At 42.5% G+C, this 27,607-nt stretch overlaps 1 protein-coding gene across 1 annotated transcript; it reads right to left on the reverse strand.

Moving 5' to 3' along the window:
- Positions 1 to 23,007: 23,007 nt before the first annotated feature.
- Positions 23,008 to 26,844, reverse strand: Zic1 (Zic family member 1). The gene is made up of 3 exons (XM_046431913.2): positions 25,857 to 26,844; positions 24,232 to 24,395; positions 23,008 to 23,544 (listed from the first exon to the last, which is right to left on the reverse strand). Exons 1-3 carry the CDS (start codon positions 26,836 to 26,838, stop codon positions 23,347 to 23,349), a joined length of 1,344 nt encoding a protein of 447 aa, XP_046287869.1. The 5' UTR covers positions 26,839 to 26,844; the 3' UTR covers positions 23,008 to 23,346.
- Between the last annotated feature and the right edge of the window lie 763 nt (positions 26,845 to 27,607).

A 27,607-nucleotide genomic window follows, 5' to 3' on the forward strand; every position in this document is an offset into this window, starting at 1 on the left:
TCTCTCTCTCTCTCTCTCTCTCAAAAATAAATAAATAAATAAATAAATTTCCCTTTCTCTAAAATGGTTCTTGTCAGGTCTTTTGGTCACAACAGCAAAAAAGCTGATTAAAACACTTGGTTAGGGGCTGGGGTTGTGGCTCAGTGGTAGAGCCCTTGCCTATCATGTGTGAGGCACTGGGTTGGATTCTCAGAATGACACATAAATAAATGAATCAAATAAGGTTCATCAACAACTGAGGACATATTTTAAAAATACTTGGTTAATAAAAACTCCATTCTTCCAGTTATTTGAGGCCAAAAACTTGTCAAACTTGACTTCTCCTTGGGTGTGGTGGCTCATGCCTGTCATCCCAGCTAACTGGAAGGCTGAGACAGGAGGATCACAGGTTCAAAGTCAACCTGGGCAATTTAGCAGACCCTGCCTTGAAATTTTTAAAAGTGGTTGCTCCAATTTTCAGTCCCACCAGCAATGCAGTGTCTTCTACCTGAATGAATAAAATCCAAGGCTTTAGGCTTATGAATAAGAACCCAAACCATCAGTTGTCCAACTCCCTCTCCCAGCCTCCCAGATCCCTCAGTTACCCTGACTTGTCCACTCCCTGGTTCATTCTTCCTCAGATGCACAGGGGTCCTCCATGTTATATGAAGATGCTATTTCCTCTGCTATATGATGTGCTGTCTCTAGATGACCTCTTTTAAGCTTGGCTACCTTCACAATGACTGTCCTTTGACTTCCCTATGTATATTGTATTTACCTTCACATTTCGTTTTTCTCCATAGAACCTGTGATGTTCCCCAAGTTCCATATAACATGCTAAGTTGGTTAGTTTTACGTCTGACTCCTCTAGAAAGTAAACTCCCTGAAGGCAAGGACTTCTACTCATGTTGTCCAATGTTGAATCCTGTGTGCATAGAATTGATATTTGTTAAGTGGAGAAGTAAATTTATATTTTATTATGTATATTTTCTGTAGAATGTGTGCACATATACACGTATCTCCAAATCAAGTTTAGCTTTAGAGGGAACAGCAAGTAGGAAAAGGGTAAAGGGGCCCTAACTGGCAGTAGATAAAGGGGGCCATCAAAATGATTTCTTATCTTACTAAGTTTTTAAATGTAAGATAGTCATCAATATTTCATAGAATGGGGGAGTAATTATTTGGTGATAATAATATATCACATGTGCATACTATGGACCAGGACATATATACCTAATTTGAGTTGGGAAAATCAGATTATTTCTCATAGGAATTGGATTTAGAACTGGGTCACTGAGAGACTGAATCTGTGAAATTGTATTGATTGAATCTGGAAACTGTAGTCCACATGATATTTGAGTCCAGTTCCAAACTATATACAAAGCAAACTTATGGAAAGATGAGATAAAGGGACCATGAATAAGGAGAAAACCTTCCATGAAAGGAAAAACAGAGGATTATATGGAGCAAATATATACAGAGAGAGAAATATATGTTGTCTTCTACTTGGCAATGGTACTTCTCAGTACCATTCACTATAGAAACTAGGCTCTACTTCCTGATTATTCTTTCCTTTCAAAAGTAGTCCTTGAACTTAGGCTACTTTAAATAGATTTCTGTTCCTTTTAATATTCAAATATTGAGTGAATATTAAATTTTTTAATATTTAATACTCAATATTTGTCCTATAGCATGAACTAAGACAACACCCCAACATGTAAAAGTCAATTTGCAAAGTACCAGGAAATATACTCTGTGCTGACCCAAGCTTTTAATAAAAAGGCATGAGAAGGCTAAGAAGGATTCCTGCCTTTAAAGGTGGAACAAATTCATACTAATTTTCATACTATCATTTAATTTTAAGGTTCATTGCTATTAAAACCAGAATTTCTTCAGCAAAAGTTCGTTAATTCTACCATACATTCCCATCCACTAAAACAGCTATTTTCAGCTTTAATATCTCAAACCTTTGGTGAGGAGAGTCACATGTAATTTGCTATCAATAAAGAAGTACTTAAATTTATTTTTTCTTCCCCTTTTAATACATTCAAATGACTACAGCTCCATCCTTCCCACATGCACTCATGAATTGAAGAGAAAGTGGAAGTGTTACAGGTAGCTCCATAGATGCACACACCATTCTCAGCATGGTTGTGTTATGTCCCAACACATAATCTGGATCATGCAAAGGGAGTGTGTCACCCAAGCAGTAGCCTCATATTGCCACCTTCTGATTACACAGACCATTTATTCAAAAGGGCACTCACTGACCCCTCAAGCCAAGGAAACCAACCCAAAAATGTCTATCACATTATTCCATAGCACTTATAATTAATTCACTTTATTATTATCAATCCTTCCTTCCTTTCTTCCTTCATTCCTCTCTTCCTTCCTTCCTCTCTTCCTTCCCTCCTCTCTTCCTTCCCTCCTCTCTTCCTTCCCTCCTCCTCTCCTTCCTTCCTCACCTAACTGTAAGTTCCATGAGACCTTGAACCTAAAGTGTCTGTTGTCATCGCCATTCCCTAGCATCTTAGAATACACTACTCCTGGCACAAAACTCACTCTCAGCAAATAATTGATGCAAAGGGGAACGAATGATTTTGTTAACACGTCCAGCTGTTTTCGCACACAGGGACCTTTACACCTCTCTTTCCTTGAGTCCTCTAGTCCACATTCTTCTCCTGACTTGTTCCTTCACATCCCTTCTGTCTCAGCTCAACTGTCATTCCTCAGAAAGGCTGCCACTGATTCCACTAGCCTCTCCACTCTGGAGGCCCTCTCTGTCACACTGCCTCGTTTTAATTCAGACACAGAACTGAGGCTTATCTGAAGTAACCCTTCCTGCATATCTCTCCCATGTCTAGTGTTGTCACCCTCTCACTCCTGCTAGAACTTACGTTCCACGAAGGACTTTTGAACTAGGTATCCACAGAACCTAGAAGATGTGCTGGCACATATGAGCATTAACAAATTAATAGAAGACACAGAGAAAACTCACACAATTATCTGAGCCTTGACAAGGGCATCAAAGACATGCATTGGAGAAAAGACAACTTTTTAAACAAATGGTACTAGAAAAACTGGATATCCATAGGTAAAACAATGAAACTAGATCCATATCTCTCATCCTACACAAAAGTCAACTCAAAATGGATCAAAGACTTAGGAATTATACCAGAAACTTTACAACTGCTAGAAGAAAACAAAAAGGTAACACTCCAACATATAGGTACAAGCAACAACTTCCTCAATAGGACTCCTAAACTCCAGTACATAGTAGGAAGAATTAATGAATGGGATGGAAGCAAGTTTTAAAAGCTCCTGCATAATTAAGAACATGAAGGGAGAAACTTCAGACTGGGAGAAAATCTTTGTCCACTATTCTTCTGAAAGAGGCTAAATATTCAGAATATAAAAAGAACCCCCCGCAAAAAATTAACACCAAAAAAAATAATAATCCAATCAATAAATGAGCAAATAAACCAAATAGACATTTCTCAAAGAAGGAAATACAAATAGGATATTTAAAAAAATGAACATTCAACATCTTTAGCAATCAGAGGAATGCAAATCTGCACTGAGATTCATCTCACTCCAGTCGGAAGAGTAATCATCAAGAATACAAATAATAAAAATGTTGGTAAGGATGCAGAGGAAAAAGAATATTTTTACACCATTGTTGGTGGGACTGTAAATTATTACAATCAATATATAAATCAGTATGGAATTTCCTTTAAAGACTAGAAATGGAGCCACCATATGATCCAGCTATATCACTTCATAGTATTTATCCTAAAGAATTAACATCAACATACCATAGCAACACATGCATAGCCATATTTATAGAAGTGCAATTCGTAGTAACCAAATTAGAGAACCAGCATCAGTGCCCATCGACAGATGAATGGAGGGCTGCGAATGCAAGAGTGCTTTCCTAGCACATACAAGGCCCTGAGTTCAATCCCCAGGACCACAACAAACAAACAATGAAAATCAACAACAACAAAAAAAAAATAATGAATGGCTAAAGAAAATGTGGCACATATACACAAGGGAGCTTTATTCAGCCATAAAGAAAACAAAACATTGTCATATTCAGAAAGATGGATGGAACTGGAAACCATCATATCAATCAACATAAGCCAAACTCAAAAGGCAAGGGTTCTGTGTTTTCTCTCTATAGGAAGCTAGTGAGAAAAAAGGGGAATATAGGGATCTCATGAAAACAGAATGGAGAACAATAGGAAAGGAGGCACCAAGGGAAGGTGGAGGGGAGGGCAAGTGGAGATATTTGGACAAGAAATTCATCAAAGTACACTATGTGCCCTTACAAATATGCCACAGTGATTCCCACTGTTGTGTATAATTATTGTGCATCAATAAAATTTTATAAATTTCCTTTTTTGTGTGTGTGTGGTACTGGGGATTGAACCCAGGGCCTTGTGCATTCGAGGCAAGCACTCTACCAACTGAGAAAAGTTGAAAATTTTTATTTCAAAATTTAAACCCAAGTATGGTGTCATAGTTCTTCAGTATTAAAATACAACCAACTAAACTGCTTTGTGTGCAAGTGGATAACAACTAAAATTTCACACAATATAGATCAAGTGATTGTCAAATTGTATTTCTAGATATATTTATGATTATATTTGTGTCTAAGTGACTTTTGGTTAATACCTAGGCCAAATTTAAGAACCTTCACTTTTTAGGTTCTAAAAGAAAATATTTGTAACTTTGCTCAGGTAGGTTGGAAAATTAAATTACAAAGGAGAATTCGCTATGAATGAATCTCATCTGTTACGACTTAGCAAATGTATCCCACTATCCAATGTGTTTACATGTGCAAACATTTACATATGTATTTTTAAGAAAAAAAATTCCAATTCAAATCAATCCCTGACATAGGTACATCCCCACACAGAATTAAGTCACACTTATCAAAGTCTCAGATCTAAAAGGAAAAAAAAAATCCTCTCTGAGCCAGAGAATTATGATTTCCACAATTCAAATCACTGGTTGTTGAGTTAGTCCGCATCAAACTGACTGAAACTATCAAATATGGAATCGTTCACTATAAGATCAATTCTATCTTACAGAGCTGCAGTCCTACCCCATGTTACTATCCCCAACATTTGTGGGCACCTGTGACTTCTCCCTTTTGAAATATTTTCCAATTAATTCCATTTAATCAACCACTCCATCAATAAGTCTACAGGTATTTATGGAATATCTATTATGTATCGAGAAAGTATGAAACACTTGAAATAAATGAGTGAATGCAGCAGACAAGCCCTCACACTCACGGAACTTACAATCTAATTGTATCACATTTATGTTAAAGATAAGCAAATAGAGAGATAGTAAATAGAAGATATTTGATAGAAATGAATATCTAGAATCATAGACCCATCAACAGATACAAGAGATAATACATGAATATGCATTACTCTAAATCTCCCAGGTCTCTCAGAATTATATAAGTAGTTTGCATATCAGGGATATGAATCAGGTAAGTTGCTTTACAATTGTTTTCCTGTAACATCTTGTGTTCATGTTATGCTCATTATGGGCTTTCCTTAGGCAGAAAATATGTTGTTCATTTTCTTTGTACTACATTCAGGGGGCAAATTGTACAGTGCCCCCAAATAGACTAAGAGTTCATTAACTGACTGTTTGTTAAATAATACATTGCTTTTATAAGGTGCTTTTTAACTTTTAAAAGGCACTTCCATGTACATTATCATTATTAATATCATGTACAAGTTCCTATTCTAATGCTAGATCAAGAAGAGTATAGTTTGCAATAGGAGGATGATAATAACACGAGTAGTATGTTTGAGATAAACAGCTTTGTTTGCTAAAAACCAGTCTAGTGTTTTTTGCTTGTTTCATTGTTTTCTTGTTGTTTTTTGTTGCTGTTATTTTCTGAACTCTAGTAATTCCAGGCTCAAGAAACAACACACAGGCAGTTTCAAAGCACAACAATGAAAATAGGAGAAAGACAAAACTACAGTCCAGATAAAACTCAAATCCAAGGGCACAGCCTGGGGCTTTAGTAAAAGATTTTTCAACCTTCACTTTGTTAAGATGTACATCCCTGATTACCAACCCTAACTGAGACATTCTAATTCATTACAGTTAAAATAAAGCCCAGGAGTATCAGCTTTCAACACACACCCTCTAGATGGTTTTGAAGCAAGTCCTCTGAGAAACACAGGTCGAAGGACAGTGGACGTGACTACAAAGATTGGTTGGAAGATGCCTCCTTAGTGCAGTAGGAGCGCATCAGCCTCATAAAGGTTGGGCTAAGAAGGTCAGTCAGTTCGACCTGTGCCTTCCAAGCCAAGCCTGTTCAGGTATAGTTTGGTGACAAAGGTCTACTATAGCGGATGTAACACAGTGAGAAGAAAAGCCATTGTTTCTGAGCACTGGAAGAATACCACGCTGCTGAAAGAAGTGTAGGCTAAAATCTGGTTCCAAGGATCAAAAAACCAGGATGCTGCTAATGTCCTAGATGCATAAGAGAATCCATGGCTACTTCATACTCCAGAAGAGAGCGCGGCCCCAGGCAGTAAAACCCAGTGATAGCAAGCACAGGAAGCTACAACAGAATTCCAATATGTGGGTAGGATGAAGCTTAAGGAGAAGACAAGTTTGCCACTTCGAAAATGTCACTTATTCTCGTCCTTAATAGTCCAGATCTGGTTAGGTGTGGGAAGGTAATATAAAATAAAAGTATACCTTAAAGAGCCCAGTCTAAAATTTGTAGTTTAATTCTAAATCCCATAGTGACTTATAGCTGAGGGTATTGTTATGTTCTCAAAATACAACAGGAAGGGCCCAGAAATTAAGTCTGAGAGGCAGATGGTTCTGGGACCTATAATAGCAAGGCAGGCATTAACTCTGAGCTTCCAAAGTCCATATTTCCCACCAGGATTATGCTGTAGCAGTAATCTCATTTAAAAATCTATAACTATCATTATTTTTTCCTCTCTACTAAGGTTGAATCATAAGCAATGCACAAAACAACAAGTGGAATGTAATAACTACATCTTTTCACAAATGTCAAAATAATTAGATGGCAAACATTTAAGTAACTGCAAGTTCAAATTCTTACACAATATTTTTTTCTTGCAAGGTTTTAGGAGTTGACAGCTAATATACAGAATTGTCAGGAAAAAATACTATCCCTTATTTACATGAGAGAAGATATTTTTGCACATGTAAAAACCCAAGTCAAGGGAGGCTCATTGGCTTATCCAGATGAACACACAGGCTATCCAGGATGGGGGAAATAAACTCCTAGTTATCTGATACCTCTTCTGATTATTAGATAGATTGATACTTTTATGATGCTTTTCCTTTTTTATTTCATTTTTAAATATTTTACTTAAAAATGCAAACATATACTGAGGCATAGAGAATATTATTCTGAATCCCCAAGTACCCATCAGCTAAGCAATGATAATTTTGGCTCACCTATATGTGCTCATTCTCTCTCACCCAAGGATATTTGAAGCAAATTTCAAACATCATATCATTTCAGCCTAGTTTTCTAAAAGGTAAATTCTCTCCTCCTAAAAAATAAATAAATAAATCATCACAACATATATCTTTATGTAATTTAATAAGAAAACATTTTATTTAAACCACATGAACTCATATCTATTATTTTATTGATAATTGAGAGGTTCCCCTAAGTGGTCTGCAGCTTAAATACAAGGGTTTTGGCAATAGTTTTTTCAAGTACAATTGTTCTTTCTATACAAGTACAAATTCATATTTCTTTTTTCAAAAAAGAATTTCTTAGTCATCACATCTCAAACTCAGAAACTTTTGAGTGAATTACTCTGCTTCCTTCATAACTACTGGACCCTGGGAATTATGAGATTCTCCACTTGAAACTTCCATTTTCATTGATTAGGATGATAATCAACTGAATTATTCCTTTCCTCCCGAGAACCACAGAGTTTCTTGATTCCAGTGGCTAATAAAGGCTCTGGCATTGGAAGCAGCTCTCTGTTAAAAGCAGTGAGAATAATGATCCAAAAGCTCAGAGTGGACGAGTTTCCAAAAGGCACACTAGCTGCCTTCAAAAACCTAGTCTGCTTCGTTGCAAGCATTAACAATATATTAGTTAAATAATAAATATTTTCATATTAAATAATACAATGTCTAGGGTATGCTTCAAAATAATTTTGGGTTACAATTAGTGGATGCAAGTATAACTAAAACCATTGATCATGAGGAAGAAATGTTAAACTGGGTAATGGAGGTTCATTATACTATTCTTTGTACTTTTTCTGTATATTTAAATTGTTCAGAATTTTTTTTTTATAAAGAGGGTAAGAATCACACAAACACATATGCAAAGTCCTCAAGTACAGTTTGCAAGCTCCTATGCCACAATCTCTCATCAAAGAGCTGGCAGGTACTAATCAGGTTGATCTGAGTTGCTCTTCTCCTCACTGTACCCGAAGGACAAAAAACAGAGGAGAAAGAACAGGCCTCCCAATAAAACACATATGGACTGGTTATTTTACCTCTTGTATTAGTTATAGATTAGCCCTACTTAGAACTTTCACCGAACTTAAATGCAACCAGTTTCAGAAAACATGAATTATTCCTTAGTCCATGGGGTAACTATTAGATGTTATAAGAAGGTCATAAAATTTCCCTGGAAAAAAATTGCCAGAGAATCAAGTCAGCCTCAGGGAAAGGGAAAACATGGTTCAATATTTCAAAGCAGATCGAAAACTCATGATAAAATTTGTCAGTATGCTGACACTTTTATAATAAATATTAAACAACTGCATATAAATGAATATATGAACAATAATAAAAGTAAGAAAAAGGCTGATCGTTAGTGACAAGAGAATCTCTATTTAGATCAAATAAGTAATGAGAGAAATTCTGCATAACTCTGTAAAATGTTAATGTCTTGGTGACCACTGAGGGTCCTTTTTCAAATATTTGCCAGAAGTTTTCAGAACTTGGTCCCTGCTCAGTCTGAACCACTTCACCCATGAATATGGGCATCCTGGGAGCAGAAAAGTTCAGACCAGACCCAGAGCCCAGCATTCACAGAGCCTAAGCCCATCCATGGAAGCCCAGGATAGCTGGCTGCAGATGGGCACTCAGATAAAACTGTCCCCAGAAGACAAAGCCTGGGCAAAGATTCAGGCAGCAAGCTTGCCACACCACTGCCACCATTCTGAAAAAGGTCATTTGAAAATTTTTATTGCCTTAGGTTCCAGAGCAAGCGTGAGCATAAGTAAAGGAAGAGGAGGTGAGAAGAAAGAGAAGGAGGGAAATGACAGACAAAGGAGAGAGGGAGAGAAAGTTTGTGACACGCTTTCCTCTTCTCTCAAAGAGTAAGTGACATCACTATCTTCAAATGAGATCAAAAAGTTAAAAATTCCCAAATCAAATTTTATTTATATTTTTCTTACAACAAATACCATATGTTAGCTTATATTTTTTTTTTAAGTATACTTGTCTCTGTCATTATAATCCTGGAGGGAATAAGGGCATTTTAAAAAGCCATGGCCACTATAACAATGACTCTATTTGTCTTCAGAGCTTGTTGTGCTTATTAATTAATCAATTAATTGATCCATACAAGTACAGTCAACTGATAAGTGACAAGCAACAGCTGAGAACGTGTAGATTAGATAATATACCCAATATATTTAGTTCTTCACACTTATTCACGCAATGACAGTGTATAAGAGAGTTGCTAGCTGCCATCTTATTTGTTACCTTACAAAATGGGATTTGTATAGACTTCAATAATCATAGCAAACATATTTTGCATCTTTTCACATGTGGCCAGAACCTAAAGTTCACACTCTAAGGAATGTATGTCCTTAAGCAATTTAATTCAATATTGCACCCATCTCTAACCCTAGTTTAGGAAAACATGCTTTATAATTCATGTAAAAAAATTTAAAGATTGGGCTGGGGTTGTGGTTCAAAGGTAAAGCACTCCCCTACCATGCGTGAGGCACTGGGTTCATCCTCAGCACCACATAAAAATAAAATAAAGATATGTGTCCACCTATAGCTAAAACATAAATATTTTTTAAATTAAAGATAATTAATTTTCAAACCAAGAGAGAAAGAAAGGTATATTTTGTATCTTTTCATGCTACATACAGTGCATATTACTGAAACAGGACTGTCAGAAAAGAAAGATCTTAACAATGAGGTGTTAAACTGGGATTGCTGTCAACTACATTTACATCCAAATCAGTCAAGTAATTACCTTGATTTAAGTTTCATCACCAACTATCTTAAAAGTTTTTTTTCTCTAATTGATAATCAAGAGTATGCTAAACCACTGCTTTGAAAACTGCTTAAGAGTTTGGGGAGCATCTTGTCCAAGGCACTGAAGTTCACAAGCAAAAACCTAAGAGCCAAAAGTACCAACTGACTTTATCAGGTTAGAGGTGAAATCATGACTGAGGTAGCACCCAAAACAGCATAACCCCACAGAATACTGTCTAAATTGTGCAAATTATTTATCCGAAGAGATACACAAACACATATAATGACCTTAAACTTTGGCACTTTAATTCAATTATTTCCTTAAGTCTGTAAATATTTATTGATTCAGGAATCATAATAATATCAGTTGACTTTTTAAATGTAGTGACTATCCTGGGGTTTTTCCCAGCCAGAGTGTTACACAAAGAGTCTGGAATATATCTTAGACACATAAATTTCAGCCTGCTGTACTAAAAATAGCAGAGCCCTCTGGAAAGACTTACAGGACATAAAAGAAGTAGTACATAAAATAGAAAAACAGTACTGAGTTATTGAATGCTGATTAACTGTTGTCTTCAACTCCAAATATTTTTTTTTAATTCAGTGAGCACATATTTTTGGAATTTAATTAAAAGTCTAGTTATTACAAGACATAAAAATAGGTAAGATTCATTAAAGAAAAATACTGTGGACCTTGAACATTTGTTTGATTGTTTTTATCTACTGACTCTAAATGGGTTTTCTTTTTCCCTTTTTGTACAGCAATCACTTTTTAAAATAATTTTAAGATAATTCTAGAAAATTTTTATCGGATCATGTTTATGGAATTTTGTACATTAGTGGGATCACTTATACTTTGTAAAGTGTTCACTCATAAAGATATAAATATCATAAAAAGTTATGCTTTATATAAAAGTGAAGGAACTTCTGTTTTACCTACATTTTATAAAAATAATTACTGCCCACCTCTGAAGCACCAGTACATATATGATGTGTTTACTTTATAACTATTGATTAAAAACAAATTGCTAATTTTAGGACAAAATAATCACCATTATAATTCAAACCGATTTCAAGTGCTCTAAAAATTACAACAGAAATTCAACAGAAATTCAAAAATTCAGTCTGTTATTTTACTTTGTTAAACATTCCACTATTTCTTTGCAACACTTTCTGGCTGTTTCTATAACTAGAGAGGCTTTTTATTCTGTCCCTGTGGGTGCTGACAAATACATTTTACATGTATTTTCATTATTATAAAAGTAAGTTTTATTTTCAAAATCTGTTATTTGCTAACAACATGCACGATAAATGTAAGTAGTGTTTTTACATACAAGATCTTTCAAAAGAGTCAATTAGCTACTTTCAAGGAAATTAGTTTTTATAAAAAAGATAATATTCAAGTTCTTTCAATTTGCAGGTTTTTTACTCTTATGTTTAAAAAAATCTTGTAATTTGAGTAGGTTTTAAGTTTAAGTATGATTCCCCTTTATTCGTTTGGTTTTTATCCTCCCCCCACCCCATCACTTCTATATCACCTGTGGAACTCCGATATGAATGGCATGCTTTTTTTTTTTTTTCTCCTTTCTTTCTTTCTTTTTTTTTTTTTTTTTTCTTTGCAGGGAAGAGCCCAAGAGAGAATTCGCCTCTCAATGACCCTGCTCCTCCCCGGTTTACTCCGCAGTGATACTTAGAGGAAGAATTTTCATAACGCATTAGAATTAGAACCACGAACTGGTGTGATTTTGAAGAAGTTAATGCTTAGCTGTTTAAAATTCTATTTTAAGCTGGTTATTATAATTCCTTTTAAAACAAAAGAAAAAAGGAAAACTACTTTTGATGTTACAAATAAAAGGTTTCATTCCCGATGCCAGATTGCTCTGTTCGTTTATCTTGGCCCTATCGGTGTGCGGGGCGGAGGGGGGGTGTCTTTTTATTGAATAACAACAATATCAGATCTCGGGCAAAGGATCTGAACCAAACGGGCAAAGGTGATATGAACCAGCTAGATCCAGCTTGAGGGACAATGCCCCCCTTGGTTGATAGATATGATTAAGACCTTCATGTTTGATCTACCGGGAAGTTGCAGCGATGCGGTTCCCATGTGAACAAATACTGGCACTTCCTTCAGGAATCCCCTGTAACTAGGTAGAAAATGCGTAGCTCGCTACCTACAAAAGAGTGGACACGGGCGTCGATCTGGAGGGAGGAGGGTGCGAAGTTAGTAACGATGTTTTGAGAAACAATCTCGTTTCTCTTCCTATTCTACTCTTCCTTTCCGATCCCCCCTACAAGAGGGAAAAAAATATGTATCAACCCCCATCCGAATAGCTTGCGTTTTCTTTGCAACATTTCGTGCCTGATAATTAATGATGCCCGCGCCGGAGCCTGTGGCCAGGGCTCGGGTTCAGGCAGCCAACAGCCCCTGACGTCAGCGACCGTACTGCCTGCGTCAGGTCCCTAGGAGTCCCTGGGGTGGCCTGAGAGCTGCGGGGGGAATGCGGAGCGGGAACCCCTGGCAGGGCAGGATGAAACCCCAGAGGGGGCGAAAGGGGCTTCCCTCGGCGCCCGAAAGAAACTCCTATCCCAGTTAATACCGCAAAGCTTGCAGCTCCGGAGGATTAGCGGCACCCCAGACTGCGACCAGGTCTGTAGGCCGAAACTCCCAGCGTTGGCTCCCCGGGTTAGACCAGGGTGAGGGTTTTGGAGAAAGGGGCCAGAGAGAAGAGCTGGCCAAGTCTGTGAACACAGAGTGCTTCCTTCCTTTCTCTTTTTTGAGCGTCAATGCAAAGTTGTTTTACCCTGAATCCAAAAGATGTGGACCTAAAATGAAATGGACCCACCGTTTCCGTTTCTACCTTAACTCGACACAACGTGGAGTTGCTCGCAGGGAGTTTCTCGCTAGAGATCAACCTGGTAGAAGAGGTTGCGGAGACCCGTCACTGGGGGAAAGAACCCGACAGCGCAATTAACCATCCACTCTTTTTCCTCTCCCCAACTTCCTTCTTGTCCCACTTGTCACCTCACCTTTAGACTAGATTTTATCACCCTGCCAAAGTGAAGAGTGCTCAAGAATATGGAAAGGTTTGATTTTTCCACAGGGGACCTTGGCCTCTGCCATACAGAAAAGTGTGAGTAGCCCACTTCCCAAGGTCTGAGGGACCCAAGTTTGGGGCGTCCTGGGCCAGTGGCTTGGGACTGAGTCTACAAGAGATCACCGTGGAACTGACCCTGGAGCTCCCATAGGCCCTGTCCTATCTGGATTTCTTCAGAATAAGTTTTCGAGAATAATCTCTCTCCCTAGACTCCTTACTTTGAAAGTTGTTGGGCTTTTTTTTTTTTTTTTAATGAGAGTAGTTGCCTTTCTCGTTAAATTTCCATCTTTTCATTTACACGGGGGGGGGGGGTAGTGGGAGAGGGGGGACAGGAAGAAGGTGGGGTAGAGACTCCCTGAGCAAAGATTTGAGGCCCCAAATTGCTTATTGTAGTTTTCTGCAGTCCCAAGTAGAAGCCCTGGCCGACCCAGCAAAAACCAACGGCAAAAGACAACTCAGGTGCAGAAAACTGAGGCTGCTGTCGGGGGAGACCTCTCCCCAAAGCAGCAGCTAAAGGAAGTCAGCCGTTGGAGGGCCACAGGCGCAGGACCAGAACACGATTTCCCTTCCTCCCGCTTCCACCTTGAGAGTGGTTAGAACTCAGGCTGGAGCTAATTTCTCTGCCTCTCCAATTGAGAGCAGTCAGCGGGCTCTGTCATTGAAGGAAAGAGAAGAAAAGCATTTTCTGGGGATGTTTTTTTTTTTTTTTAAAGTTAAAGCTTTAATGACGATTTAATAAAAGGACACCTTTCCCGAGTCCAGTCCGTCAATACATATAGAGGGAGTCGGCGCACCCTCCAAGTAAGTGGCCTCCTAGTCCCGCCGCTGCAGCGACATCTCCAACTGCAGTGTCATCTGCGAGGCCCCGGGCGCTGCAGGTTCAGCCAAGGCGCAAGACCAGGACTCTGGCCAGCCTGCCTTCCTTTTGTGGGCTCCAAAGTCAGGGAATAAGTGGAACCAAATTAAATTGAGACTCATCAACTTTGAAAAAGCCTTTAAAACCTATGAGTGCCACACTGACTGGTGGATATAAATAGTCCCACTCTAGTATTTCAAAACTGCAAGTTAAACAAATAGATATAGATATAGATATAGATATCAGTCTAAAAAAAAAAAAAAGTATTCCCTTAAGTGTGACACTACCTTCACAGGATTGTCTGGTGTTAGGACTTTTCAGACAGGAATTCTAATTAGAAGACGACCAGCCTTCCATTCAAGCCTTGCCTCAAAGTGGAGGCCTGAAGCGTTTCAGAAATGGCTCTGAGAAGGTTTTTGTTTTGTTTTGTTGTTTCTTGCTGTTTATTTGTTTGTTTATTTAAAGGAGCTAGGGATGTGACTTTTATCCGGCATCCTTCGCTGCCCTTTTCAGGCAGCGATCCGTCGGGCCCGCCTGACACTTGGTTAAGCCTCAGGACTTAGAAAGATCATTTCCTAGAACACTAATTTGAGCGAAATCTGGATTCAGAGAGTGGGTCTCCACGCCCAGCTCGAATGTCTAATGTATCAAATCCTCGTTAACTAACGGCCCGCTCCGTGGCCGTGTCAGCCAAAGGTCAGCCCCGTGCAACAGGGCAGAGTGGTTCAAAAGCCCTCTTCCAGCGCCCTGTCTCCCCCTCCCCCCCAAAATCCATCTTTCACATTTCAATAACAGAGCACACTGGAGCTCCCAGAAATGCCATGGCTGTTTTTCTTTCCTTCCTTCTTTCTTCACATCAGTGACATGTAAACGACGTGTCCTAAGGCAATTGCTAAAAAATTAAGTTAATTTTTTTTTCCAGTGGGAAGGGAGTGGTGTTAGTGGACAAGGTAATTCTCAAAATGTCCTCAAGAGGCACGTACATTTGAGAAGCTGTGACGCCTTAAAATCTTAAAATAGTAATGATAATTCCACAGCATTTCACTAGAAATCAGGGGTAAATTTTGTTGGCGACCTTAGTGATTAGAAACTGCTTAGGGGGAGAGCCAATTCCCCTCCCCGCTGCCTTTCCCTCTTTAAAGACCCTCATAAAGCTGTTTTTTTTTTTTTTTTTTTTTTTTTTTTTTTTTAAGATAGCTTTGGTGTCCACAAGGCCAGAGAGGATCCAGGAGAGCACGGCCGGGCCCCTCTTGCTCCTGCTTCATCATGGAGCCCCGCTACACTGCTGACTACCTTGGGGTCCTCGGCGTTCACACGCTCCAGAGGCAAAGGCCGAATTGGCGTGGCTGCTCCGAACCGGCCCAACTTCTTGGCGCGCGCCCTAGGCCACGCGCGCGCGCGCAGTCGCGGGCCGCGTCCGCTGGGAAGGTGGTGGGGCGGGGTAGGGGAAGAACTCCACTTACCAGGTCTGGGGTCTAGATTTCGGGCAAGGTTGGCAGCCGAGAAAGGCCGGGCAGAGTCAGTCCTACTGGAGACAGGCAATTTGGGCAGAGGCTAAGGCGCAAGTGAGGGGAAGGAAAACGCCTATGCGGTGTGGGGTCCCCTTTAGCCTTGGCCCCCACGTCCCCAGCCGCCGCCTCCACGGACTAAGCTCGGCCTGGCCAGGGGAGGCTCCAGAGCCCGCGTTGCCTCCATCAGCCAGAGCCTCCGGGTCTCCAGGGCTCTGGCGCCGACCCCGGGGACGCCCGGGGGGCGGGGAAGGGACGTCCCTGCTCTCCAGCCCAGGAGAGGATAACTGCTTTCCCTGCTTGGAGGCTGGCGGCCAAGCTGAGCAGCCCGGCAAGTCCGCAGCGCCGGGCCGGTGGCGTGCAGACCCCAACCCGCTCCCGCCTCCGCCCCTCCCTTCCCTCAAGCCCCTCGCCAAATGAAAAGGGTTCTTTGGGCCTTGGCCTTTTGGGAAAGACGCGGGAACCCACGCTGGGTTTGAGCTTTCTGCTCCGAGAAAGCGCCATACAGGTCCTCATCACTAGCTGGGAGGCCAGACGATCTAGATCGGTCCCTCGACCCCCATATCCAAACACAGAAAGACCCAAATCGCAAAGGAGGGTATTCTGGGGTGACCCCTTTGGCGGAGATTCAAGGATTCTGCGACCCTGACCAGACACTGGTCGCTCAGGCCTTCCAGAGCCTCTGACAGGGGAACCCTCGTGCACCAACCAATTTGCTCACAGTCACCGGGAATCGGAAGTGCGTGGCTTCTGCCAGGCCTCCAAGAGCCCGACGCTGGGCGGTGGTGGGTGGTGAGGCAGGCAGAGAGCCCAGGGCAAATGCTCTTCTCTGGTCATCCCCGGGTTATAATGGTCTGAGACTGGACTTGAGTTCAGATGTTGGTTAGGAAGAAAGGCCTTGTCCTGGCAGGAATGTTTCCAAAACCTCTCCCTGCGTCCTCAAGTTCAAAGCCAAAGACTTGGCGAGTGCTATTGGACGGATGGTGTGGTCTCAGGATTCCAGAACTGGCACTCTGAGTTAGACTGTAATGTGAACTGCGTAGTGACCCAGGCCTTTCCTGTTGTCAGTGAGGGAAGTGGGTTCTATCTATTCTGTTGCAAGTGAAATCCAGAGGAGGATCGGGACCTGTTGTTTGCCATTCCCGCTATCACCTGACCAAATATTTTGTAAAACACCCAAAGGCGTTAACTCCGCAGACATCGGTGACCCAGAGACGTTCCACTTCTTCTCTCGGTTTTTTTTTTTTTAATTTTTAATTTTTTTTATTTTTTACAAGGGTGGGCCTCTCCATCGGGCAGGTTATGTGCTCTTTCTGAAATCAGTAAACACACTGACCACAAAATACCATTCACTGTGCAGAACTCTAGTATCACCAAGAGAGGAAGTCAATAAACCTGTACCTGAACTCCAGTTGGGATCTGAGCAAGGAAAGAGGGCAGACTCCAGGAAAATTCTCCACTGCCCCGCCCCTGTCGCCTCCAGCCTGGGCTCTGTCAAGGGGCCAGGTGAGTCCAGGGCCCATCTTCTCTGAGGGGAAAGGGATCTAAGAAAAGCTAAGGTGTCAGCTCCCAGCTTGTTGGGGGACAGGGGGATAAAAGGAGGTGGATTCCCGACTGGACACGGTGTAAACCAGAAACCCGGCCTCCCGAGCATAGAAGTGTGGCCCGCTGGGACTCAAGCACCGGGTAGCCCCGGACCCTTGGGGAAGGGGAGACCCCGCTGGGCTGGCTCTGCTTGCAGTTCCGATGGCGGAGGCCGCAGGTTGCTGGAGGCTTTGCTGGCATTGTGAACTCACTTAAACCAGCGCGGTTTGAAAACAAACACGTGCAGCTTCCCTGCCGCACTATTTTGGGAGCCTGGCCAGAGACTTTCACAGGCCTGAGCTCCGCGCGGTTCCCTCCTCAGCCCGCTAAGGGCGGGGGCGCTTCATGCATATTCATCAGCACGTGGAACCGCGGGCCACGAGCTGCGCATGCGCCTTAGCCGTCCAGCGCGGCCGGAGCCCGCCGCGGCGATTTGGAAAGCGCCCTGCAGGGCTGCGGGGTGGCGCCGGAGGCCCCTCAACCGCTAACGGCGGAGCCTTCTGTGGAACTCTGGCTGTATTTCCCTGTACACCCACCCTCAAGGCCTGCGTTTCCTTACTGTCAAGATATTCTCCAGAGCAAATATTTCTCTTGAAGTACACCCCACCCCATCCCCTATTCTTTCTTCCAGTTCCATCTTCCTCCCCAACTTTAGCTTTCTTCACCACAGGTAGGATTTTTCCCCCCGGATGGACAGAAAAGAATTTAAAAGAATCACAGTATGAGCTTCTCTCACCCCGTTTACGTCCCTATTTTCTGTACCTTAATGGAAATTGTTACACAATGGAGATGAAATAACAATTTTTAGATTTGCTAAGGTGGAATGCCTTAGAACTGGTGTTAATGATTACAATGTGTTTACACCCACACTCAATAGCTTATCTTGTGCTGTAGGTGGAGGTATCACTGTGCACCTTTCGCATATGCCTACAGAGATGCCCCACAAGCATCAGAGGCAGTCAAAATGTTGTGTTCAGTTGACAGTCACAAGTCTGGCATCATCACTGCCAAATGTAGTTTTCATATTAGATAGCTAAATCTGATTTCTTAATCTTAATAAAATAACTCACCTCTAGTGTGCAGCATCATTTGGAATCTTCATATAGTTTTATTAGCTCGTCCTTCTCAAGTGGAAATCAACCTTAGGAACTGATGAACAGATTCCAGCTTGTGGGGTAAAAATAGCCCTTACTTTGGCCTGATGTGTTTCCTCTTGCTAAGGAAGAGACTCTGGAGCCAGCCAGCCTTGCATAGATTAAAGGAGAACATTGTTCATATTCTGTGCCTATTAAATCATCATATTTGCAATGGATGTTGAGAAAAAAGGCTTGAAAGTAACATGCTATAAGTTATGAACATTTTTTTTTACTTCTTGCCCCAATCTAGCAGTTATTATTTTAAAAAAATAGGTTGTTGTGTAGTTTCCCCCATAAAAATTTTACTTTCTGTATCTAACTATTTTTAAATAAATGGACATATATATTACAGAGGCAGATGAGGTGATTAAAAAGCTAAAAGAGAAGGTATTATAGATAAAGAGAGACTTTTGTGGCTTGACTGGCATAGATGAGATCGATCTTTCCACTACCACTCTGTTTTCAAGAATTCTAAAACCAAAGTGAGTGATATCAACTGTGCCTCTCAGAGAAAGCAACATTCCCCCACCCCAATATGAACTCATAGTTCAGAGAACTACATTTGTTGCTAAAAGAGGTGAGAATTCTTTACCTAGAGAGAATGAGTAATTAGTATTTTAAGTTGGAAAAAGGAAACAACTGCAAGTAAGGAATGTGTAAAATCTGATGTGTTTATATCTAGTCAACAGTGGGTTAAGGGCACAAGCTCAGTGTCTTCATTCTGAGTGTGCAGACCCCATGCAGTCATTCCTCAGAACACTTGAACTGAATCCCTTCTTTAAGACTCAGGACCTTCTCCAAGTCACTCTATGCTCAGGTTCCAACTCTACCAGTAATGACTCACACAGGATCCAGGACACTGATTACACCTTGAAACTCAAAAGAGGAACTTCTGGAAGGTTTGGGACTGGGTGAATAATTTGGGGTGTAGTTCTGTAGCCAACCCTTTAAAAGTTCTGAGAAAACTTCACAATCAACAAATAAAAACATCTAAATGCCAAGCCCATCAGTGAAGAAGGTTAGTGCTATTTTCATTGTCAGCTAAAGCCAAAAAAAAAAAAAAAATGATAAGCAGATGGGGCAATTGAAAGGTTACATCTTTCTTTTGGAGGTGGTTTGCTTCTTAAAGGTTAACTTGAATGCTTGACTTTAAAAAATCAAAATCATCAGCTGCAAATGCTTAAAGCAGTTGGGGGTAGCTTTTGAAGAAGAAAACAAAGGATCTGAAATGTTTGAAAATTACTTAGCCCCCATATAAATGGTGCTTGTATATTTATATGCTTGCTCTATAAATGTACACACACATACCACAACTCATTTCTCTTCATTTCTCAAATATGATTGCTTGTACTCAGGCATTTTCTGTTGACACAAAATAACATTTTAATAACTTGTTAGCTGTTCTAATCATTTGATAGTATCCAGAATACAATGCAGTCACAATATGAACAAGTACGGCCTTCTGCCTAAATCAAAATCCACAGCTACACACAGAAACCAGCCATTTGCAGCATCTTCAGCTCCTGCTAAATAGAGTCTAACAATATATTTCGCTGTTCACATTCATGTATTTCAAAACCTAATAGTCCATGAAGAAAAGTATGAAGAATACATCTCAAGAAGCAGACATTAAAGGTACCAGAAAAATAATAGACTACATTTAAGTTTGAAGCATTATTTTAGGCGACTTACATCATTAATGACTCTTTCTTTGTGGTGGGTGTTGGAGCACAGACTGCAGAAGTGGAGATTGCTATATATGTTGGCTTCTATTATAAAAGTGCCTTTACGGGGAGAATATTCATAAATACACATAAACATACACAGAAGACTCCTCAGATGATTACTTAAAAAATATTTGACCTTCAAAGTCTAAATAAATATTTGAAATATGAAGTTGTTTTGAAATAAACATTTACCTCTAAAATGTATCTTCAAAATATTCTACATAAATCATCATAGTGTTATATTTCATTATCACACTCCAAAGAGGCATGAGTTACATAACAAATAATGAGACATTCATAATCTTAAATTTGAAGTAAACAGCATTTAGGGATGGTCAAAACAAAGGTAAACTCATCATTTACTATCTTATTGAATGCGGAAGCAAAACTCCAAAAGTACTGATATTATTATGATTATCACTACCATACTTATATTAGGTTCCCAGACAACTTTAATGAAAAAGGGAAAGATTATTAATTGAGCTGTTATCTTTCCTAGAGAGATGAGCTATCTTTATTCCTTTCTATTTTTAACTATTGGGCTCAATGTCTGGAGTCACTTCAAATACTCCACTGTTAATCAATTTCATCTCTCCAAAGCTGTACGGGGCCAGGTTTTGGTCTCACAAATTTTTAGAGCTAGAAGCAATTCCTGCTTAGGTGTTCTACTTTCTTAAATATCTCCAAATTTTGCAAGGTGGCGCTCTTTTCATGAAAGGCCAATATTCCTGCAATAATCAGAATAACTATTTTTAAAAAGTTTAAAACAACACAGTCCCCAGTTTTCTATGTGCTACTGGAAGGGCAGCAAACCCTTTCATCAGTAAATAAGACTTTGTTGCCTAAAAATGACAAATACAAATAGCAAGAGATGCAAGGAACAAGTCAAAACATTCTTAAAGACAATACTACATTTTAATTTTGGAATTGGTCAATGGTATGGTTTGAAAAATTAATACTGATTGAAAACAGATATAAGGATCTTACTGGACATTCATACTTTGGCCTATGACTTCCTGGACACAGTTTATTAAAGAATCAGATCCACCTTCCTTCTTGCCCACAGCTAGGTCAGTTTCTCCCGCCCGATCTAACACATCCACACCCTCGCAGCTATAGCCAAGGGCCTGATATGTGATCTCGGGCTACGTCGTCTGCCTAATGGGGCGATCATGCAAGCTACAAGCAGAGACAAAGAAGCCTGCGTTCTTACCAGTGAAGCTAACTTCATGGAAGCAGCATAGCTTGCAAATCTATCAAACTAAACTGCAAGAAAGACAATCTGATTTAGAGAAAAGGCGTTCTGCTACAGTCATTAAGCACAAGTAATTTAGATTTTTTATATTGTCTCCTCATTTACAAATTTACTGTATCAACGCCAGCCAATGGAACGAATTTCTTAAGTAAATGAGAAATAAATAAAAGAGATAGAAAGATAATCAAATTACATAAAATAATTCTCTGCCTTAGATGTATTTTTTGAGAGAACTAATAACAGTGGCAAAATTATAGGAATGATAACATATCATAGGAAGTAATTAATTTAAATTAGCATCACGTTTGAAAAAATGTAAGTGAAACGTTTTATGGACATTTACTTTTGTACAAAGAAGGAAGGCCTGGAAAAGCATGCATCGACATTCTGAAAATTAGTTATGACCATAAATGGTTTAATTGAAGACAGCAATTTAAAATATGATATTGTAAATCTGCAACTCGGTTTCAGAACGGGGGATTTAATTTGGAGGACAGCGGAACCCTCGGCTGCAAGTTCATTTGCCAGGCTGTAGAGCGAGCCCCTGAGCTTCTCACCATTCGCCTACATTAATATTGATGTCGCCTGTGCAATCTATTTCTGTTATTTTTATGGTTGTTATTCTACGTCTGCAAAGGTCATTTAAATTATACTGCGGCCGAAAATTTGTTTCATAAATTTTGATATAAATACTAATTACACACTCTCGGAGAGCCAGCAGGGTAGCGTTCATTTATCACGTTTATACGACCTGCAATGACAGAAAGGGAAGGCAAGGGACTAGAGAGCTTATCCAGAAACCCACCAAGACTGGCAGAAGAGGCAGCAGGTTGCTGGGGGTGTTGGGGGTGGGGCGGGGAATATGAAGAATAAATTCCTACCACATCACTGAGATTTAAGAATCTTTAATAAGGTACGAAAGGTTACCAAACAGTTCTGGAAACTAAAGTGTACATACGAGTTTCTCTAGCCATAAATATTGAATAGCTGTAACATGGATAAACCGGCCCTTTACATGCGGATAAATATGGAAACTAGGAATTATATACATTATGTGGTTGTATCTTTTGCCAAAAGCAATGGACATTTATAGTTTATATCTTCTTTTAATATCACTTTACATAAACAAATGGAACAGTTTGACACGCAGATCCAGGCTCGTACTATACGAATTCTTGACAGGACGTGAAACAACATTTTACTGCACTAAAGTACTTAAGACTTTGGGACGAAATGTTTGCACTTTATACAAAAAAAGCACATTAATACCAATAATAGTCTGTTAGGTCGACGTGGAGACTGTAATCGTACAAAGTAATTCACATTTTGGTACACATTTACTAGAACATTCTTGCCATTCAGTACAAACAGTTGGCTTTCGGCCGCCCACCCCCTCCCCCTCCCCTTCCCCCGGCCCCTCCCCCCTCCCCCAATGCAAAGAACACAACGCCACAATCCCACCCACCCGCTCCAACCAAGATGTAACTATTTACAGAATCCAACAGAACAGTTTTCAGCTAATAATTCTGTATTTACAAGAAAGCAAAGCAAAAAAAAAAAAAAAAAAAAAAAGCCCAAGCCCCAGAGAGCCTGTTTCGATCCAACAAGAAATTGGCCCTTGGGGTTGGCAGCATTTGGTCAGGCGGTCGCCTTCTCCTCGACCCCCCTCCCGCACCTCGGCTAGCAAGCCTTTGCCAAATAAATTTTTTTTAAAAAAAGAAAGAAAGAAAATGTAGTGAAGGAAATTTTAAGAAGGTTTGATACTTCCTCTCTCTGACTCAGTCCTGGGCCTATTGGCAGATTAAAAAAAAAAAAAAATAGGATACTGGGGTCTGGGAGGGGTTGTTTCGGATTCGCAGGGTTCGTTCAATAATATTGTGTATACCTGTGTGTTCAGTCTCTTAAATAGGGTTTTGTTCGGTGTTTTGTTTCTGATTTTAAACGTACCATTCGTTAAAATTGGAAGAGAGCGCGCTGTGGCCGGCTGTGTGGTGGACCGCGGAGGAGGAGGGCGACAGGGAGCTGGTGGTCGGGTTCTCTGTGGAGGGAGACACGATGGTGGGCGGCGTGGAGGACTCGTAGCCCGAGCTGGCGGCGGGCGAAGGCTGGGAGCCCTGCGAGGAGGATTCGTGGACCTGCGGGAATAAAGTTGCGTTTTTACGGAGATTAGGAGCCAGCTCGGCGGCCAGCCAAGGCCGGTGAAGGCAGCACTCTCCTCCAGGAGCCCTGGATCCCCCTGAACTCCGGAGAAGTGGGATCGGTGGCACTTGGGCTTTGGTGCCCCCACCACGGCCCGGAGGCCGAGCTCCCCGTGTACTCACAAAAGAAAAAAGAAAAAAAAAAAAAAAGGCCTGGGAAGGAGGACACTTCATTTGAGGCCAGAGTCTAGGACGGTTCGCTCCCCAAGACTTTGCCCTCCCAGTTTTAGTTGAGCAAAAGCTCCAGCCAGGGCACCAGGCCCCAACTCTTCCGCTCAGTGCTGCCAACCGCAATGGCGGCAGCTTCTGCAGCGTAAACCCGCTGCTCAGCCCTAGCTCCCGAGCTCTGGGCCAAATTCACGCGGCGACGCCGCGAGTGCTCACTTCTTTTAACTTTTTTTTTTTTTTTTAATGAAATAATGAGTTTAAAACGGCCTTGGGTGCTCCTGTCCTTTTTTCCAGTCCCCATCCAATCTGCCCGGCCCCACTCAACAGAGTGGAACCGTCGCCTTCCCGCTAGCTCTGGCTCCTGCAGCCGCCCAGCTGCCACTCGCAGCCTGACCCCAGCCCGAGAGCACAGAGCGCTCCAGCTCTGAAGGCCAAAGGCGAGAGCTCGGTGATTACCTTCATGTGTTTGCGCAGCGAGCTGGGGTGCGTGTAGGACTTGTCGCACATCTTGCAAAGATAGGGTTTATCACTCGTATGCACGTGCATGTGCTTCTTGCGGTCGCTGCTGTTAGCAAAGCGCCGGTCGCAGCCCTCGAATTCGCACTTGAAGGGCTTCTCCCCTGATGAGAAAGGCGAGAAAGAGAGGGTTCTTATTAGAATATATCCCGCCATCCTTTTCTAAAATTTCAATAGAAATAATTTAAAAAGTCAGAGGCCCAGGATTAGCACTTTGAAAGCTTAAAAATCCAGGACTTCATATACCTGCAGTGGAGTTATAAATATCTTAACTATTTATTAGTTCCCAGTACAATTAGACAATTAGACCTAATTTTATTTTTAGATTGTATTTATAGTAACAGTAGTCGTTGTTTTTTTTACATCCCAGTGTGGAAGCATGTCTGGATGCTGGCTTTTTTTTTTTTTTTTTTTTTTTGCTTGGGGCTATACACACTATGGGTTGCTTCTACCTAAGCTCTTGGTTTCTGGTTTTTACTTTCCGGGCTAATTCTCCCGCTATTTTGCTCTTCTCTCCTCCCCCTATCTCCTCCCCAACTCCCTACACCCCCTCTTCGCCTCCCCCACCCCACCCCCTACATACACTCACATTTTATAACATAATCTGGGAAGTGGGGAGCTGGGCGCGCCAAGTTCTTCCCTGACTTGGGTGTTAAATCCAAAGTTCCAAGCGCGGTTCTCAGACATCACCGAGCACACCAAAATAGAAAAGGAGAGCGGATTCCCCACCTCATGGGTGGAAGAGGCCCAGAATGTCCTGCCTGTCCCAGTCTGTAGTTTTGAGTTGCCATGAAGTTCTGTTTTGTTTTGTTCTTTTCTTAAACTGTTTTCGACTTGTCTTTATTTTTAAAGGCCAACGCGGGGATCCGGTATTTAAAAAAACAAAAACAAAAACAAAAACACAGTCCCCATGGAATCTAAACGACAGAAAGGTCTTCCTCAGTCTTCCACGGACTCTCCTCGCCCCTCAAGCCCATCAGTACTAAATTTGGTGTCCTCTCCTTAGGCATGAACCTAAAAAGCCTCCTAAAATCCTAAATTACTTCCTCCCGCCCACCCGCATCCCTTTCTCTTTCTGTTTTGTTTCTTTATACATCCCTGAACCCTATCACTTCAACTTTCTCAGCCCTTTCCTTTAGCAAAGTCCTCCATTAATTAAGTCTTGGAGAGGGATGTTGGCCACAAGCGAGCATGCAGATTTGCCTACAGCTGGATCCGCAGGCGCCTCTGCTGCAGCTCGGAGCCGGCCACCTCTTCCGGCTTCCAGCGCGTCAAGGGCTCTGCCAAGCAAGGCTTGGCTTCCTGTTCTCCCGGCCCTTTTTATTCCTCGTTTTAAAAATCTATATCCTCACATCCTTTTCATCCGCCTTCTCTCCGATTCCTCCCCCACCCCTAATTTCCAGCCCCTAACTAAAAATCAGAGCACACCTTGGCTGCCTGCCTGCCAGAACCTGATGCCGGGACTGCACCGCAGCTGGATTTGTGTGCTTCCCAGACGCTGGCTTTCGGATTTCGGGTACCAGGCCCGGGACTAGGGAAAGGGTGTCTTACATCAGTTTCCGTACCTGTGTGCGTCCTTTTGTGGATCTTTAGGTTTTCTGAGCGCGCGAAGACCTTGCCGCAGCCAGGGAAAGGGCAGGGGAAGGGTTTTTCGCCCGTATGCACGCGGATGTGGTTGACCAGTTTGTATTTGGCTTTGAAGGGCTTGCCCTCGCGTGGACACTCCTCCCAGAAGCAGATGTGGTTACTCTGCTCTGGGCCGCCGACGTGTTCCACAGTGACGTGCGTGACCAGCTCATGCATGGTGCTGAAAGTTTTGTTGCACGACTTTTTGGGGTTGGCCAGCTGCTCTGGCTCGATCCACTTACAGATGAGCTCTTGCTTGATGGGTTGGCGCATATAGCGGAAGAAGGCGCCGGCGCCGTGATGCGCGGCCATGTTCACGTTCATGGGCCCGTACCCGTGCAGCTGCGGGGCGGCATAGTGCTCGGATCGCGGGCTGGTCACCTGGCCATACTGTTCGGGCCGCGGGTACATGTCCCCAGAGAAGCCGAGCCTCATTTGCCCGTTGACCACGTTGGGGGAAGCGTGGCCCGCCGCCTGCTCGTGAAGCCCGGGAAAAAGGAGGTGGCCCGCGGCGTCCGTATGGCCGTGTGGGCCCCCGAAGCCGCCGGCTGAAGCAGCGAAGAGGCTATGCTGCGCGCTGGCTGCCGCCGCCGCGTCTCCAAAACCCCGGTTGCGAAACAGAAAGTCCCGCGTAGAATTGAAAGCTGCGCTGGAATAGGAGCCGACGTGGCCCGGGTGGTGGTGATGACCCAGGGCCGCAGCAGCCGCATAGCCGGGTGCCTGAGACGTGAAGGCCGTCTGGCCGGCCGAAGCCAGCTCGTGCGAACTGGGGTTGAGCTTGAAGGCGCCCATGCCGTCGGCGAACGGGTTGATGCCCAGGCCCACGTCTCGCTCGGCCACGTCTCCCGCCGAATGGTGGCGGGATGCGCCAAAGGTGGTCACACCGATCGCAGGATACTGGGGGCCGGCGTCCAGGAGCATCGTGGCTGCTCGGGGCAAGCCCCGGCCTCCCCCGCCCCCCCCACCCTCGCCCGCCAAGGAGGGAAAATCGGGAGGAGGAGGAGGAGGAACGGGAGGCGGAGGAAGAGGAGGAAGAAGAGGAGGAGGGAGGGGGAGTCGACCCACCTAGCGAAGTCTTAGCCTGCAGGCAGTGGCGCGGCGCGTCCGGGCACCCGCCCGGACAAGCGTGGGGAAGCCGGACGGCCGCAGGCAGCGAGTAAAGCGGGCTCCAGTGTCCGCCGCGCAAACCCCGCCGGCCCGGCTCTCACTTTCTCGCCGCTCAGTCTCTGCCGAAAGGGCCTTGAATCAAGGCTGCCCGAGGAAAGACATGGAACATCTCAGCCCCCCAAAAAAACTTCCTCCAGGATTTGTGGCATAGAGGAATGTGAGCGCCGGAGCTACGACTGCTCGCCCTCTCTTCGCCTCGCGCCGCTCGCCCCTCCTCACTTCTCCACTAGCCCCTCGCCCTTTCTTTTCTCTCTCTCTCTCTCACTCTCTCTCTCTCCTTTCTCTCAGGCTCGCCTCCTCGCTCCTTCACTCTCCTTTTTTCCCCTCTCCGCTTTTTGCAAAAAAAAAAGGGGGGGGGAGAAAAAGCCAAAGAAAAGGCGCAAATCATGCACAATATTGTCTTTTGCGGTTTATCTTCCTGGGGAGAAACTTTCACCTCCTCAGCCGGGCGGTGAGCGCGAGACTGATAGCAGCAATCATTCCTGCAGATAAATGAATTGAAAGGACGACACCGTCCCCCCCT

This window comes from Marmota monax, unplaced genomic scaffold (genome assembly GCF_021218885.2).
Source record: "Marmota monax isolate L192 unplaced genomic scaffold, Marmota_monax_Labrador192_F-V1.1 WCK01_AAM20220418_F8-fsc00022, whole genome shotgun sequence".
NCBI lineage: Eukaryota > Metazoa > Chordata > Mammalia > Rodentia > Sciuridae > Marmota > Marmota monax.